Here is a 17153-nt window from a genome sequence, read left to right as displayed (position 1 = left end):
GGGTAAGGAATTTTGTTATCAGCATCGGGAAGCGTGAATTCTTGGCTCACCAAATATTCCGACCGGATGGACCACCCACCGGTCCGATCGGACCGGATGAGTTATTACTTAAGATAAAATTACCGGTTTTGGCTTGTTACGGTGGTTGTGCGAGATGTTGACTTGGACGGTGGCTGATTGTGAGTATGATGGACGGCAAGGATTGGTTGTTGGTGGGTGATTTAGTGGAGGCACCAGCATTGATGATGATGTCTCACTCACCATTTCCCCATATATGCCAGGTTTTTCTCATTCAGGTATGAACCCTGCTGCTAGGCTATACGCGCATTCATGACATTTGTTTAATTTGGACGACTGTGACAATTATCTTCTCCCAGTAATCTAATGTCATTGCTGGCTTTTGTAAATTCAAAACATCCCTACAAACATTAATGTGAGCATAGACGCACCCTTTAGAAAATTGAATTCCATGCGCCGACATGACATTGACTCCAAGACGGACGCATAAATTTCTTTATACTACCCCTATTTCCATCCCAAAGTCTACATATGTCACATGCAGAATTTGTATTATATGAACATTACATAGGTAACAGTGACCATTTTTTTGTCCCAACTCTGGTGTTGTTGGCGGGATGAGTAAAATTTTATTTTCCCTCCCATCATTCTTCAAATGCTCATCGTTGTTGCTAATGTTTGGTTTTGGTGCGTCGGCAAACCACAAAGGGGCATCTTGAATTTTATTAGAAAAAACATATATTATTTTAGAAATCATAAGACCATTGATGGGCCAATGAGTATGATTTGAAAATAGAAACTTCACCGAATATTAGTAGTGATGGTGAGATTGATTTTTGGCGTCGGGTGGGGACAGATGGGCTCATGAATTGAAAGGCATGTCTAGTTATCAACTCAAACTTCGTGGCTAAGTTTGGCCCTACGCTCTATAGGCTATGGCATTGGTCCACTGTCCAAGGGCTAGATTAAAAGAGAAACCTATGGGCTCTCAATTGGCAAACGATAGCAACTACTCGAAAAATCATATTTGAAGAATTTAAGCTCATGGGGTCCAGATAAAAGGTGATGTGAAGAAAGTTCAACAAAACATAGTGCATCTTTGTTTTGTCTGTCGAAAATGGGGAAAGCTGTCAGAAACCAGGGTCACATAGAAATTAAAGCCACCCCAAATTTCCAAACGCTTACCAAGAAAAACCGAAAAGGAAATCGACTGTTAAGTGTTTTTTTTTTTTTTTTCCTGAATTTCACACCAGAAGTTCACGTGCATTAAACTCAGATGGTAAGGGCATCACCTTCGTTTGTACAGGCACTGTGCCCCGGGCATAGTGGAGTTTAGGGAATCATTGTGCATTAATTGCTTTATAACAGCTTAACGAAGCCGCGCCTAAGATCTTGATGTGGCAAAGTGATCTCGTGACATTTATTCAACATGGTGGAAGTTTTGACCCGCGGCGACCACATTGATATGGAGTCCCGCACGGCTGCGCAACCTAACAATTGAACCAACGAGATGGGGAACTGTCCCAAAATATTCTACCGCGAAGAGTCAACATGACCCACCAACGAACGTCACTTGGGTAAAGAAATCACATGCATGCCACTTTGAGCGTGGCGTTTCATATTCCTGCAGGCCCCCGTTGGTCGTTGGTCCACTTGTTGGTGTTTAGACTAGTCGTCGTAGGATCAACTGATTCAATTTTTTCTAAGTGTGTTCAATTAGCACCTTCGTTCACAATTAGTTTCAATTACATCAAATTGGAATAAATAAGCTTAAATTCCATTAATCTCAAAATTCGTCATAAATTTTTCTTTTTTTGAATTAAAAAAGTAAAAAAGGTTTGTGTTGAAGCATAACCAATTGGGAGTGGTGTTTCTCCCTTCTTCCTTGCAAAAGATGTTCAGACAAGTTGTCCGAACACACTCTCTGAAACCTAAATCAGATGATTAATGTCAACTCGATAAATTGTCCCCTTTTTGGGACTAAAGAAGGAGTCTGTATTGCGCATGTACCTCGATTTTAGGCTTAAGGAGGATTTTTATAGTGTCTGGAACAGTGTCACATCTGTGCTAAAATAACTTTTTAGTTTTCACAATTATGATGACAACACAATTGATGACAGAACAATCATCACATTTTAGGCAACTAACAAGGATTGCTAGTGGGAGTGACTTGATGGTTTACTTGTCACTTTAGTCTGCAGGTAGTATGGTGTAAAGTGTAGTAGGTCGTTTGCGAAGATAGGGTGACATTCCATTTAGCGTACTTCTGACATGAAGAGAATGATCGTTCGTGGGAGCGGGTTAAGAAACCTATTTAAAATGCATTGTGCAGTCTTAGAGGAATACAATGTAACTAACTACTGATACTCATAGGCCGGATTGGACATTCCGATCTGGTTATACTCATCCGGAGAGGGATAGAAGGATGTCACGTATAACAAAGGTGGCGTGCCACATGGCCACACACAGGTAAGCCCCTACAGTCTGGACAAAATTTCAACTAACAAAATCAAGTGAATTTCCCTCAAATCTCAAAGGGAAAGTGACTAGGGCCATGGATCCATGAATTTTCTGTACACGGCCCGGTCATCGATAGCAGTGGCCATTGGCGCGCTTGAAAGGCCATCCATCATCACGGATGCAAGAGAGAGGCGCTCCTCCCCCAGTTACTTCATGTTATTTTATTAGCCACCGACTATTGAATTCTGCAGATGACTTGGATGATATCCTTCAATCAATTGTAATGGATCTATGTCTTTATTTTCTTAAAAATATGACACACCCAATATTTCCCTGTTTCTATTTTGATTTTAAACAAAGGGTTATTATCTAATATTAAATCCAGTCTTCAAATCAGAAGAGACAAATGACGGAGACATTAATAGCTCAGATTTGTTAAAGAAATATTTTTTTGATTGAAGACTTCGATTTTGTTGGGTAGCTGGGGGTGTTCTTCTGGGAGCAACTGAAAGCTTCACGTGCTGGGTATGTCAGTTGTGTCATGCTTTAGATTCCAACCTTGACAGACAAACTGTACCAGAGAGATGACACCTTTATGATGCCTCTAATGGAATAGTAGGGAGAATAAAATTTACTCAGAAAAGCTAAAATCTGCTGCTCAACTATGATTTTTCTAGTTGCTTTCACATGCATGTAAGGTTCCTAAGTAAGAAATCTCCCCTCCACTTGCTAGGAGGGAGTTGTATTGCTTTGCAAAGAATATAAGGGCCTATTTAGATACATTTGGATACATTTCAGGGGTTTTTTTTTAACCATTTTATATAAGATACAAAAACTCGTAAAGATTCATATTAAAAAAGTAGTAGGGAAAATTTAAAAATTTAAGTATCAAAAAAAAATTTCTATCTCGATTTTAAAATTTTATTAAAATAATTTTAAAACATGGAGTAAATCTATATTTTGGTATAAAAGTTTTTATTTTTCATATAGATTTTTTATTTTAAAAAAATAAAAAATGAAAGTGTCACACATGATTGTTACTTCTTTATTTTATCTTGATAGACGTTAGATCTCTTATTTATATATGAGAAATAGTATCAAGTCTAGTTGAATATCTTGGTTTAATACCTGGGTTTATAGAGCAATTTAATGCTCCATAATACTAGTCTAACCCTATTTGAAAAGTTTGTTATTGATCCAAAATAACGTGATTCTTCCAAGCAAGTATGGTATGCATAAAAGAATACTATCTTTCTTCCATACGGGTTGAAATCCTTTGCATGCACCAAAGGTCATTTTCTATCTCTAGAGTTAGAAAGTGCGGGTGAATTGATAACCTAAAAAGGTAGGTTTTATGAAAAATAGATTTTAGGAAAAATAATTTTCAAATTATTATTTAAGGGTTTGAGGGTAAGTCTGAGATATTGATGATTTTTATTATTTGAGTGTATGTTTTGAGGATTATTTTTTTTAAGTCAAAAGTCAAACTTTTTAAAAAATGTTTTTTTTTTAATGAAGCATGATTATGTGATTCTCATAAAAATTAATTGGAGCCCTTAGCTTAATTTTTATCATTTCTTCATATTTTCCTAATAATCAAACAATGCACAATTCCAAAATCCCAAACATATTGAAAATAGATATGCTAAAGTTTTTTTCCTTCCTACTTTCTGTTGAAAATATCTTGGTTGCAAAGTGAATGCAATAATGAAACTTTTTGCATCTCAACCATCATAACCAACGTATCCTCACCCACGAGTAGGTGAGTGCAAAATGAGTTGAGACAGGGCAGTGGCTAAAGGAGGGGTTGCTCAATTGGGTTTGGTGGTGGTGATATTCAGGACAAACTGATAAGTTATTTTAAGTTTGGGCTTAATCATAAATTATATGTGACAATTTGACTAGCATGTGGGATCGCACTATGAAGAGTAAGATTGGAAAGGGCTTGGACTTGGGCTTAGCTTTGATTTTTTCATCTTATAAATTATGGGTTAGGTTGTTAGGTGTAGATGGGGATTGACAAGGGGTAGGAAAAAAAATCATTGATTAGGGTATTTTTAGGGGGGAAAAAAGTTGATTAAGGATATTTTTGGAAAAAAAAAATAGACAAAACATCTCATACTTATATTAATAGTATACATTGTTGATGGAAAGACCTAGAGGCACTGTAGATCCCTGAAGTTCTCGCCCCTTCAACGAAGAACGATGCTTCTTTCCATTATTCTATAAAAGATGTCCAGACAGGTGATCCGGGCATACCTTCTAAAGTTTTTGTTAGTTTGACGGTCAAACATATTGGTATTCTTAGGCATTTCTAAGGAATACTTATCCTCTTTGATTGGGTCGTCGGTCCTCTTATAATGTTTGGAGCCTCGTCACATTGAAGATGGGGAGACTCTTTGATTTTTGCAGTCATGATGGTGCTCAAAGGGTGGTAGAGCAATCATTATCCTACAAGTGACTAATAGAGATTATTGGGGGATGATTTATCATCTCACTTGTCTTTTCACTCTGCAGGCAGCGCAGAATATGGTGTAGTAGGTTGTCTGAAAAGACCTAGGAATGTCCTATCGAGTATGCATTTGACGAAATGAGTAATGATTGCCCACGAAATATGGTCAGGGAGGACGACAATTACCAGGTCTAGACGACAATTACCGGATCCGAACTGGATGTCTAGACAAAGGGTAGGACGTACCACGTGTACGCTTATGGGTGGTCCCTGCATACATTAGTGAGAGAAATTCCACAAAGAACAATATGTAATTATGAAGACACCATATAATGTTGGTTAACCCTCTAAAAAACTGAAGTCTCTTAAAGGCAATGCATTCAATGCTGTTTTATAACACTTTGATGGTAGTCTCAAAACTACATAATTTCACTGCAACCCTTAAAATCAATCTCCATAACATTAATCAATCCATACGTAATGGACAGAGAGGGTATGATGTTGAGTTTGATCTATTAATTACTCTTTATTGATTCACACATTAGATACTACCACAGTGGTGGTTCATTGAATTGATGTAGCACAATCCATACTAGAAAAAGTCTCCTAGCACAAATTCCCTAAAAAAATGATGCTAAATTGATTGGTCCAATATGATCATACTCATTCCCTAATGTTAATTCAAGACTAAATACTACTAATTTATTTTGTTTATTGATTTAAACTCAAAGAAACAAGAATTCCACGCGACTCACTTGTGTAATGCTGTACAGCCTGTTCCTATAAACGAGAAGCCGTATTGAATTCACTCACATCATTTATAATTTTTAAAAACCTTTTCATTGAAGCCGATTGGATTCACTCGGATCATTTATAATTTTTTAAAAACAGCACACTTGGATCTCTCATCTGCCCAACATCACCTGTGAAGTATGTCGGGAAACCTACAGCGTGTGATCGTCGCCGTCGATGGCAGCGAGGAAAGCATGAAAGCCTTGAGGTGGGCGCTTGATAATATCAAGCTTCGATCGCCTCCCTCCCATGCCGAAGCCGGCTCCTTCGTCATCCTACATGTTCAATCCCCGCCCTCCATCGCTACCGGTCTCAATCCCGGTGCCATCCCCTTCGGCGGTCCCAGTTAAGTTTTTATTCATGGAAGCTCTTGTCCCTCTGATCCTTCAGTTTCTTCTTGGTTGAGATAATTCTCTGATTTTTTCTTTTTAATTTTTTTTTTTTGAAAAGCTGATTTGGAGGTGCCTGCATTCACTGCGGCGATTGAGGCGCATCAGCGGCGCATTACTGAGGCCATACTTGATCACGCTTTGAAGATTTGTTCTGATAAGAATGTTAGCCCTATTTTTATCTCTTTATTTCTATTTTACTTGGTTTTAGATTGTTATAGCTTTCTTGAACACTTTAATGAAGAATCAATGAATCTCAGCTACAATGCCTGGCTTCGAGAACGTTCCTTGCTAGACATGATTTGTAGTGATGAGCTCAATCTTTGAAAAGAAAGTGATGTGACTCACTAAGATGGTCTCGACTTGAAAAGTCATAAACCACTTAAATTCAATCTTCATTTATTGGAAAAATACTAAGCATCCTTACCGGTTTTGATATGTGGATATATGTGGTGAAATTTAGATCATTCCAGACGAGGTTAAAGAAAAATTGGTACTGAAGTATGACAGTAGTAAGCCAGGAGTCCTAATGGTGTAGATTCGGCACCACTTAATTGGTGGTGACTTTCCGTAAATGCAAAAATAAAAACTAGCTTTTGGGTATTGAAGCAGGACATACATTTGGATGTTTTATGCACATATCATGACATCTTGTCTGCCTGTCATTTTGAAGGTTCACTGGTAGGTCCTACAGCTGGAATTTCTCATAGGCCTCATTTGGTGGGTATAGCATTACTTTTCATGTTAATAGGTGAAGCTATGATATTAAAAGGAGCAATTTGGTTACTATAAAAGTTTTCATGAAACATAGAACTACTTCCATATAAGCTAAAGGGGGTTTTTCCATGATCAGTAACATTATCCTCGCTTTCATACTATTGCATTTCTAAGCTAGAAGAACCTTTATTAGAATGATCCAAACATTCTTAACTGGGAATGAAAAAGAGCCAAAGTTCAATCCAAACAGGGTCTCAGTAATTTTAGCGGTTGTACATGCAGTCTATTAGAGGTTTATAATTTCTTTTCAAGTTTAGTTGACTAGAAAAAGTGATTAGAGTATTTGAAGCTATGGGCTGATTTGTGGTGCTGTGCACTGTAATGCAGCCTGGGCACAAAATATTGTGCTCTACATGGAGAGTGCTCCAATGATATTGTTATCTTAAAGCTTGTTTAGTTGGGTTGTTTTTTCTTCTTAGTGCGAATTTCTGGACCCATCTCAAGGAAATGAACCAAATCAAAGTTTGTTTCCAGGAAAAACACTAACATGGAAAAATGTTTACAGTACTTTTAGTGGAGTTGATTTTCCTTTTAGGTGAATGTCAAAACCGATGTGGTGATTGGGGATCCGAAGGAGAAGATTTGTGAAGCTGCTGTGAATTTGCATGCTGATCTGCTTGTCATGGGGTCACGTGCTTTTGGACCCATTAGAAGGTAATCCAGCTCCAAGAATAATTTTATTGTTAATACACTTAATTTAGTTAATGTCACACTCTCCTTGCTTGTGGATTTAAACCAAAGCTTCTAATTGGTAATATAGTTCTGCAGTATGTGCTTTGCACTTCATCGTTTTTCATGATCTACAAGTTCATGTGTAGAGCATGGATCATAGGAGATTGGAGCCACCCAAGATAGAAGACATAGAGGAGAACTAGCATTAGGGAATATCTGAAAAAAATGGAGTTTAGATCAATACACAATAATGTGATATTTCTTTGTCTGATTTGGTGTGAACCTATGTACTTGCTTCAAACATACAAAAAGCAGAGAGAAATAATAGCAATCGTAATAATCATTATAGTAATAAGTGACTGATGCTAACTCTATGATCAACAAAACCTTCAGTTTCTTTGTTTGAATATGGGCTGCCTGCTTTAGTTTACATGCATTACAAAGAAGACCAAGCCTAACTAGTCACGATATGTTTGTTGATTTTGATTGAGTTTTATGGAGTTTAGCTAACTGAACCCATTAACTGTCAAAGTCACTGTCCAGTGGTGGAGCCAGAAATTGTCATGAGGGGGGGCAATTAGGAAAAAATATGAACGGTAAATAGGAAAATTAAATCAAATAATTTTATGTCTTGATATTAAAGAAAATAAAAATATATAATGTATAAAATCACTCAACCATAAGTAAAAAAAGTTCAAAGGTTTATGTACACATTTAAAAAATATAAAAGAATTTGTCAAAAGAATTAGAAAAATAACAAGAAATCTCATTAGAAAATTTTCAATAATTTTAGCAAATTTTATTGCAAAAGAAAAAAAAAATTCCAACAAATTTAATGACTTTTTCAATAAAATTCATTTATTGTTTCAAATAACTAATATAAATTAGTTATACTGATAAACTTTTGTTGAAGATGATAATAACTGATAATTAAGTATCATTTTAAAATCACCATTATTTAATTAAATATCAAAGATGAAAATGTTTGAATATCTCAAAACAAACCACCACTAAAAAATTATTTAATAAAACATCAAGCAAAAAATTTAAAACTTTCAATTTATTAAAAAGGTTTCATAAAAATAAAACATTTCATATAAACAAATAAAAAACTAAAAAGTTAAATTTAATTTATTGAAAGAATTAAAAATAGATTAAGAGAATAACAAAAAAATTAATGATAAAAAATTTTATTTGTTATTTTTATTTAAAATTTATGAAATTGCTTTTCTCATTACAATTATTTTTAATTAAAATTTTAGGGGCTCCTCCAGTGTCACCAGTACTTTTTATTTTTATTTTTGTTTACTCTATAGGTATGTATAGGTATTGGTGGGGCTTGTGTGATGTAGTTATAGACTTATAGTAAGGCTGCATTGAAGTTAGAAATTGGAAAAGGTAAGTGTGATCTTTCAGCTACTTTTACAATATTGCTCCTAAAAATTTCATGCAATTAAAAGTATTCAAAACTCCATGTTCCTTTAAACTTTCTCATACCTACCCAAAATTCCCATCCAAATCAACTGCCTCAAAATGTATTTTGCTGAAACTTTCTAACATGCCATATTTTCTCTCTCCACTATACTTAAATTTTTTCATCCTTTTTCATTCTCAAATTTTGAGATTCTTCATAATGTTGTAGGTGTACAAGCTGTACACCATCTGGTGAGGAGCTAAAAGATGATATTTGTTGTTATTGAAATTATTTTCTACCTTCATGATTATAGATAAACAGACAAAACTTGTTTCTATCACTTGAAAGGTCAAATGAGTGGCACACTAAAAAACCTCAGGGAAGTTATTTACCAGAAGGCTCAATGGTGGACATGTTATTTTTAGAAATCTAAAAAGGATGTTATTGCAATTTCTCCCCTATTTTTAGTATTGCTCATTGCTCACCCATGAGTTCCTACTTGACCATAGTAACTTGCTAATGTTTGTTAATCTGGTGCTTCAAATGAATATGAAATAGGCAACGTAAGTCAAATTTCTTTTCAGTAAGTTGTTCCATTTAGGCAATCTTCCAATTCAGCACCATGAAACTTGAGTACTTAGATATATGGATACTGAGGTTTAGTAGACCCCTGCAAGGGCTGCCTGAATTATAGAATTTCATCTATTTTGAAGTACATGACCTTAAAATTTTAGACATAAAAACATGGTTAACATTTCAAAATGTTAGAAGGATATGAAACATTTCAATTGATTTTATGTTTACAGGATGTTTTTGGGAAGTGTCAGCAACTATTGCACCAACCATGCACAATGTCCTGTGATGATAGTTAAGGATACTGCCTGACAAGCTATAACTGGTATGCATCTCATTACTTCATGGGTATTTTCTAGCAGCATTTGACATTATGTTTTCCACGTCATTTCTTAAAATTCATCAATTTTTTGTACAGCTGTGCTTGAAGTTCCAGCTTTATAATTTTTTTGATAAAACTCCTTCATTGTGGTGTAAATTTTGATTCACCTGTCACTCCCATAGTCCGCATGTTGCATATGGATGTGTAATTTTGACTCTTTTGGGTAACTTTTCTTGCCTTTTTGTTATCCAACAAACATCTTTGCAATCCTTTACACGGTACTAATCTGTAAAGTTTGTGTTAAACTTTTTTGCTTTTACTTTGATGCTGTTGCTAATTTTAAAATTATTCACTTGTTCTTGAATACTGGGTCAAATATTTTAGTATCCAGCTCAACAGCAGTCCTAGGCATTCATTGTTTGCAGATTTGACAATCTGAAAAAGAAAACAGTTGTGCATTCGCTCCTGTTGGCTTTTTATCTTCAACTTGTTAGGTTCCATAAAGGAGAAGGGAGATCCATGCATTCCAAATTGCAGAAAGGTTCGCAAGCATGTTTAAATGCTGTCATTTTATAAAAAATAACAGAGTGGTAGTTTGGATCAGACAATTTGGAACTTTAAAAATAAAAATTTAACTTTCTTGCTCAATTTGTTAATAGTTATTGGATATTACATATTCAACAGTTTGAAGTTATATACAAATACTAACTTCAAGGCTAAACATCCCCAGCGTGTAAAATTTCAATTACTTTCAAAATATAGAATTTATCGATTTCTGTATGTTACAAGGAACTTAACAAGAAGTCTCTTCATTCGAAGTGGATTCTCTATTTCTGCATTCTTTCTAAATTCAAGGACTAACTGCTGAATTGCAAATAAAAAACAGAGAATAAATTCATAAGCTAAGATACCTTGTAATAGAACTCATGCTTGATAGAATTATTAGATTGAGAGTTGACGAATGAATTGGGTTCATTAACAATTTACAGCTGAAAAAAAAAAAAAAGACAAAAAAGAAAGCATTCACTCCCCTTCTATATCTTGCATTTGTAGTATTTTTGTCCTGGTGGATCTCTCTATTACTTAATAAAAGTCTGGAATCTTGGGTTACTAATTGGTGGAATACTAGGCAATCTGAAACTTTTCTGAATGATATTCAAGAAAAGAGTATTCTAGAAAAATTCATAGAATTAGAGGAACTCTTCTTGTTGGATGAAATGACAGAGGTATTTTATCATGAAGCAGTAGTTGTGGCCTGTTAGTCAATAATGGGCCCACATTAATACTGAGAATGTTCATATCACATCCTGTCAAAATACTCCTCTGTCATGTATAGATCATGGAGAGACCCATTAGTCACTGTTGGGGCCAGTATGAGCATTTATAATTTTCTAGAGTCATCATCTTTACTTTGTATATAAAGACAAATGATTCAGGGACAGTGGCGGAGCCATGTGATGCCTGGGGGACAAGATCCCCCCCCCCCCCCCCTCTCCCCTGAATTTTTTTTTTAAATCTCACATGAGGATACATTTGCTTCTTGATTACCACTAGGCTATATGATGAGTTTGTTCTTTTTTTGCCCCCTCAACTCATTTCCTGGCTTTGCCACTGTGCAGGGGCAGCCCATTTAATAGCGTTGACACAAATTTTTAGTGCCTGTGCAAGGGATTTGATACCAAATCTAATGGGAATACATTGAATTGTGCAGTGCTTCATATGTAGTCTTTTGAAGCAAGGTCCAAAATTTTACATGGGCATCTTTCTTGTTGTGTAGGAACAGCATATTGTGTAATAAAAAATCTACCTGAGGAATGCAATTCTTACTGGAGAGTGGATGATAACCAAACATTTCAACAGTGTAACTGCAAGGTTATTCTGCTTGCCTTATTACATATATTACTTTGGTAGTAATGACCATATGGAAAACTTTAGCAGAATGTTTAAGAAGTGCTACAAATGGCTATATGGGAATCTGGTGAGGAGTATTTGACGACAAAAAAAAGGAGAAAGGAAGAAGCTGTAGATCGAAATTTTAGGAGAGGAGTTAAAAGAAATTTGGGAGAAATATTAAGTGGTTGTTATGGAAAAGCTTTTAAAACATGGACTGAAAATTCAGCAAATTCATTATCATATGTTTTGAGAATGTTCTTTTGATGTTTCCTAAAGGCTTCCAAAGTCTAGACGTTCCAAGCATTTCCACAATGTTTCCCTTATTCTGTACTTGCAACTGAAAAACATTTTCCTCAAAATCTGTCTTTTAGCCTGGGACTAAGTTTCCTGGTGACAAACATCTTTTATATCTGTAGGAACTTTAGGGTGGGCAGCCTTTTATGTTGATTTTTTAATATTTAATCACTAGTTTTGGACCTTGTTAGGTTAAACTTTCAGTGGAATTTTCTGGTTTCATGTTGTCTATACTGTAGTTTAGTTTAATTCTTTCCTATTTCATGTGCTAACTTCTATCAAAATCATGTTGTTGCAATAAAGCCCTTTTGTGACATGTGAACAATGTGCTCAGTCATGTTGATTGCAGAGTTGATGCAGTTGGGAGTACTTCTAGACCATCTATGCATTCTATTACCCTCTCTAGCACTTGCAAGTGGGATTGGAGCATGGATTCTGGCATACATATCTCTCTCTTGTGCATGTGCTTGGGTGGTGTTGTTTCTGTACATTCTTGTTGTATTGATATTAGTTGAGGCAATTTGGATCTTTCTTTGGCAATTGATGCCTCTTGACTCGTGCAGTTTCTAGGTGTGCTCTCCTAAAATTCTGACTAAAACTGCCATTATTTATTGATTACATATTTGTTCATGTGTTAAAAGTAGGCTTGGATTCATTTTGACGCTTGTTCTAATTTTTAAGTTAAGAAACCAGAGTTGATATAATATATCTATCTTACCTACAGTGCATTGGCTTTCATATTTGTAATCACCTTGTTAAACCTGTCGGATACAGTACTGTATGGTCTCATTTTGATTCATTTATCAGGATGCAGGAATCATGTGGATCAGATTGTTTTTCAGAAACACAAACCATGAAAGAAAAGGTTTCATGGAAAATTCAGAAGGCTTATCAACCTAAAAAATACAGACAGGCATCCCTGATACCAAATTTATTTGATGTGTTAATTAACATTGATTTTTATGCAAAAAAAAACACGGTCCACTGGGCTGGGTTTTGAATAGGATTGAAGCCTGCGTGTCTAACTACATTGGATGAGATATTGGTGATGGTGATGATGGCCAAGAGGTGGTAAATGGGTTGGGGTAGGTCCATGATTTGTATCTCTCAAATGTTCTTACATATTTTTTTTTGTAATGGTACTAATATAATCTGCCATTCAGGGTGTGTTTTTTTCCTAAAATTCGGGAAAATTGAGGGGGGTTTGGTGTTTGCGGCGGTGGTGGTGAATTGCAAATCATTGGGGTGTGTCGGAGATGGCAGAGGAAGCAGTGGTTGTAATGGTTTCACTTCTGACCACTGTGGGGAAAAAAAAAAAAATAATCATATTCTTTATCATGAAATGTAGTAGCTGGAGGTGATAGCTTGATTATACAAGTAAAGACTGGGTTAAGAGTTTTTTTATTTTTTATTTCAAGAGAATAGCTATTGTAATGTTTGAAACCCCTGTTTGAAGAAGCCATATGATAGACATACTACTGATTCCTAGAAGAAACAATTGTGACACGTACTTGAGTTGAGCCTCTAATTCATAGATGAATAGATTTATGGGTTAGGCAATCCTGACAACTGTTGCACAAGCTGCCAAGAAGTTCCATTCAGAAATCGTGCAACTAAACAGGGCAGTCGGGGAAGGCCTCGTGACTCTCTAGGTGCTCTCTATCATTGAGGAACTGAGTGTGAGAGCTTTGTCGTTGTTTATGTCTTTTCCTTTTTTTCCGTCTATGTCTGTCTCCGATCCGTGAAACTATTTAGTATTTAAATTACATGTGTTTGGATATATGGTCCTAAACCAATCTTGAACCATTGGGCTGTTTGTGTGGAACACTCCGTGAATAAGGCTAAATTTGTGAAACTAAATGTTTAAAATTGGGACGGGAGTAATGGAGGGTGCGGACCCATCTCCTAGTCTTAGCTATTCCTATTTTTTAAAGTTTGGACACAGTATGAAGGTATCAAAATGCTTTAAAGCAGTAAGAAAGGCAAAAGAATAACAGAAGTTGTAGGAGATTTGATGTGTTTTTTTGTCTTATAAGCTTGTTGCCATTAAATTTTATGGATTGATTATCACTAGGGAGTTTAATGGTAGGTCTGATGCCTTTCTCGTGAAGCTCTCAGAAAGCAGTGCATCAATGCTTGAGTTACGTATGTTTTTAATGCTGCTAAAGCCGTTTTCTCACTTCTGTTTCTAGATTTGGAGAATGTCAGATTGCAGGTACGCCTACGAATGGAGGCTCTGAATCTACAGTTAAAATATCAAATAAGTTTTGGTAAAATGATTTCAGTGCTCACTTGAAATTCCGAGTGATCTTTCAGGATTAATCAAAGTTGTGATTTGAGTTAAGAGAGTAAAATAACAGCAATTAATGTATTGATGGGCACTTGCGAATTCTTTATTGGTGCCGACAAGGCCAAATATAAGAATGAAGAGTGTATTCACTTGTGAGCAAGGAATATGAAATCGCAATTATCACTGTATCACATGACCATAATCTTCCAGTGTCACAATGGCCCCATTCGCCCAAGTCTTTGCATACCCGTGAGTCCGTGACCGACCGCATCTTGTGTCAGGCCCACGACAAGTTTTATTCCACCCCACTCCACAAAGGTTCACGAGCGTTACATTCCTCGCTTCACCTTACCATTCTATCCTTTCCTATCATCCAAAACTTCAATTCCCTACACTCAGATCCTCACGGTCACAGAATCGACTGCCCCAGTACCTACATTCTACGTCATCCTTTTCTCTTTCCAAGTTCCAACACGTACATCGGAATCGGACGCTTACAATGCTAACATTTAAATTTAACGCTGGGCTTGAGCAGTGTGGCATTTCGTGTTTTTAGGACGGAAGATTAGGGCGAATGATATGAGATAACGACATTCCATTGGACTATCAAGGCTTAAAAGAGACAAGAGCTTCGCTGTTGGGAAGTTGGACTTAGTTGGCCTTTTTATTCTGTCTGCGCGGAGATCTCTGCATTTGCATCAATGGCGCTTGTCCTTTTGTTAGAGCTTTTTAACTCCAACTTGGCACTTGTTTAGCCTGCATCCCGGTTTGATTGGTCCACAAGGCTTCCAGCTAATGCTTTAACTGGCCCACAACTTTAGGAGATATTTTTTTATTAATCAATATGCTTAACTACAATTATCATGTTGCAATAATTTCAAAGGGTGTTCCTGTGATTCATGAACCTAATTGGTTTCTTATATATAGCGAGGAGAAGCACACACCAACTCACACTCACACCAATCCACTGGACAGTGGAAATCATGGATATCTTCACTGCATTTGTCTTCCTCACTCTTGTGGTTTCAACCACCAAAGCTTTTGATCCCTGTGCTTCCCCTTCTTCGGAATCCAAGGGCTCGGATCTTTCGGTGATCCATGTGTATGGCCAATGCTCTCCCTTCAACCAGCACAAGGCTGGGTCCTGGGTGAACACCGTCATCAACATGGCCTCAAAAGACCCAGCACGCGTCACCTACTTGTCCAGCCTAGTTGCATCCCCCAAGGCCACCTCTGTCCCAATTGCGTCTGGGCAACAGGTCCTCAACATTGGCAACTACGTGGTGCGAGTCAAACTGGGCACTCCCGGTCAGCTTATGTTCATGGTTCTTGACACCAGCAGAGACGCCGCATGGGTCCCATGCGCCGACTGCGCCGGCTGCTCCTCCCCCACCTTCTCCCCCAACACTTCTTCCACTTACGCTTCACTCCAATGCTCTGTGCCCCAGTGCACCCAGGTCCGTGGCCTCTCGTGCCCCACCACGGGTACTGCTGCATGCTTCTTCAACCAAACCTATGGGGGAGATTCCTCCTTCTCCGCCATGCTCTCACAGGATTCTCTCGGCTTGGCGGTTGACACTCTTCCCAGCTACTCTTTCGGCTGCGTCAACGCTGTCTCCGGCTCGACCCTTCCGCCGCAGGGGCTCCTGGGGCTGGGTCGTGGGCCCATGTCGTTGCTCTCACAATCCGGGTCTCTATACTCTGGTGTCTTCTCCTACTGTTTTCCCAGTTTCAAATCATACTACTTCTCTGGCTCCTTACGCCTCGGACCCCTGGGTCAACCCAAGAACATCAGAACCACCCCACTCCTCCGAAACCCGCACCGACCCACTCTCTACTACGTCAACCTAACCGGAGTCAGCGTCGGCCGAGTTTTGGTGCCGGTGGCGCCAGAGCTACTGGCATTTGACCCAAACACCGGCGCCGGTACCATAATTGACTCAGGTACAGTCATAACTCGGTTCGTGGAACCAGTATACGCGGCCATCAGGGACGAATTCAGGAAGCAGGTGAAAGGACCATTTGCAACGATAGGGGCATTCGATACGTGTTTCGCAGCAACAAATGAGGACATAGCACCCCCGGTAACGTTCCATTTCACAGGAATGGACCTGAAGTTGCCGCTGGAGAACACACTGATACACAGCAGCGCAGGGTCGTTGGCATGCTTGGCAATGGCAGCAGCGCCCAACAACGTCAACTCGGTGCTGAACGTTATAGCGAATCTACAGCAGCAGAATCTTAGGATTATGTTTGATGTCACCAACTCTCGTCTGGGAATTGCTCGTGAGCTGTGTAACTAGTCTCAGATTTCCCTTTCCCTCTGTCTCACTATTGTCTTGTGGGTGTTTTAAATTATATTAAACCAAGTGTGGGCAATTAATAGGTGATGCTGCAGTTAGTAAGTAATAAGCTGCAGATAGAGCATGATGTTTTGGTGTTAATGTTGTATTCTAAATTTTGATTGTGATTAAGAATGATTAAGAGCTTGGAATATTATTCAGAAAGTTGCAATGATGCCGAGAATAATCAGTACAGATTTCATTATATTATTTAGAAATTAAAAGAGGGAATTTGGAGTTTCTTTTGACCTTTTTATTTCCTTCCTGTACTTTTGAGTGATGTAAATGGATCATCACGGCCACTCTCAATTAGATTGAAGGCCCAATAAGCCCATAAGGCACAGAGGTTTGTCCCCAAAAGGTCTAGATGGTTTACCCGAATCTCCCAAACAAGCCCAAAAGAATTTGACCAGAGCAGATGCTATTCTCTTCTCAATTGCTCTTGGTAATTTTATAAGTCCATTG

At 37.6% G+C, this 17153-nt stretch overlaps 2 protein-coding genes across 11 annotated transcripts; both read left to right on the top strand.

The window, feature by feature from the left end:
• The first annotated feature begins 5509 nt into the window (after positions 1–5509).
• On the top strand, positions 5510–13836 carry LOC100250647 (universal stress protein PHOS34). Of its 10 annotated transcripts, none has more exons than XR_009464980.1 (6): positions 5584–6067; positions 6173–6276; positions 7424–7542; positions 9781–9872; positions 11489–11741; positions 12391–12779. XR_009464980.1 is itself a non-coding variant. In XM_010666077.3 (5 exons), exons 1-4 carry the CDS (start codon positions 5863–5865, stop codon positions 9857–9859), a joined length of 507 nt encoding a protein of 168 aa, XP_010664379.1. In that variant the 5' UTR covers positions 5510–5862; the 3' UTR covers positions 9860–9872; positions 12406–12779. The 10 variants fall into 10 exon arrangements, 6 of the variants coding, with proteins under 6 accessions (XP_010664379.1, XP_010664381.1, XP_010664382.1 ...); XR_009464981.1 differs by lacking the exons at positions 11489–11741; positions 12391–12779 and adding exons at positions 12864–13141; positions 13220–13836 and having other exon boundaries at positions 5585–6067; XR_788200.3 differs by having other exon boundaries at positions 5585–6067; positions 11647–11741; positions 12406–12779.
• Positions 13837–15230: 1394 nt separating this feature from the next.
• On the top strand, positions 15231–16861 carry LOC100252287 (aspartyl protease AED3). Its single transcript, XM_002283853.5, has one exon. The coding sequence runs from the start codon at positions 15246–15248 to the stop codon at positions 16647–16649; it is 1404 nt and encodes a 467-aa protein (XP_002283889.3). The 5' UTR covers positions 15231–15245; the 3' UTR covers positions 16650–16861.
• The last annotated feature ends 292 nt before the right edge of the window (positions 16862–17153 follow it).

The sequence above is a fragment of the Vitis vinifera genome, chromosome 18 (genome assembly GCF_030704535.1).
Source record: "Vitis vinifera cultivar Pinot Noir 40024 chromosome 18, ASM3070453v1".
NCBI classification, from domain to species: Eukaryota; Viridiplantae; Streptophyta; class Magnoliopsida; order Vitales; family Vitaceae; genus Vitis; species Vitis vinifera.
This window is presented reverse-complemented; position numbering and strand designations above follow the sequence as displayed.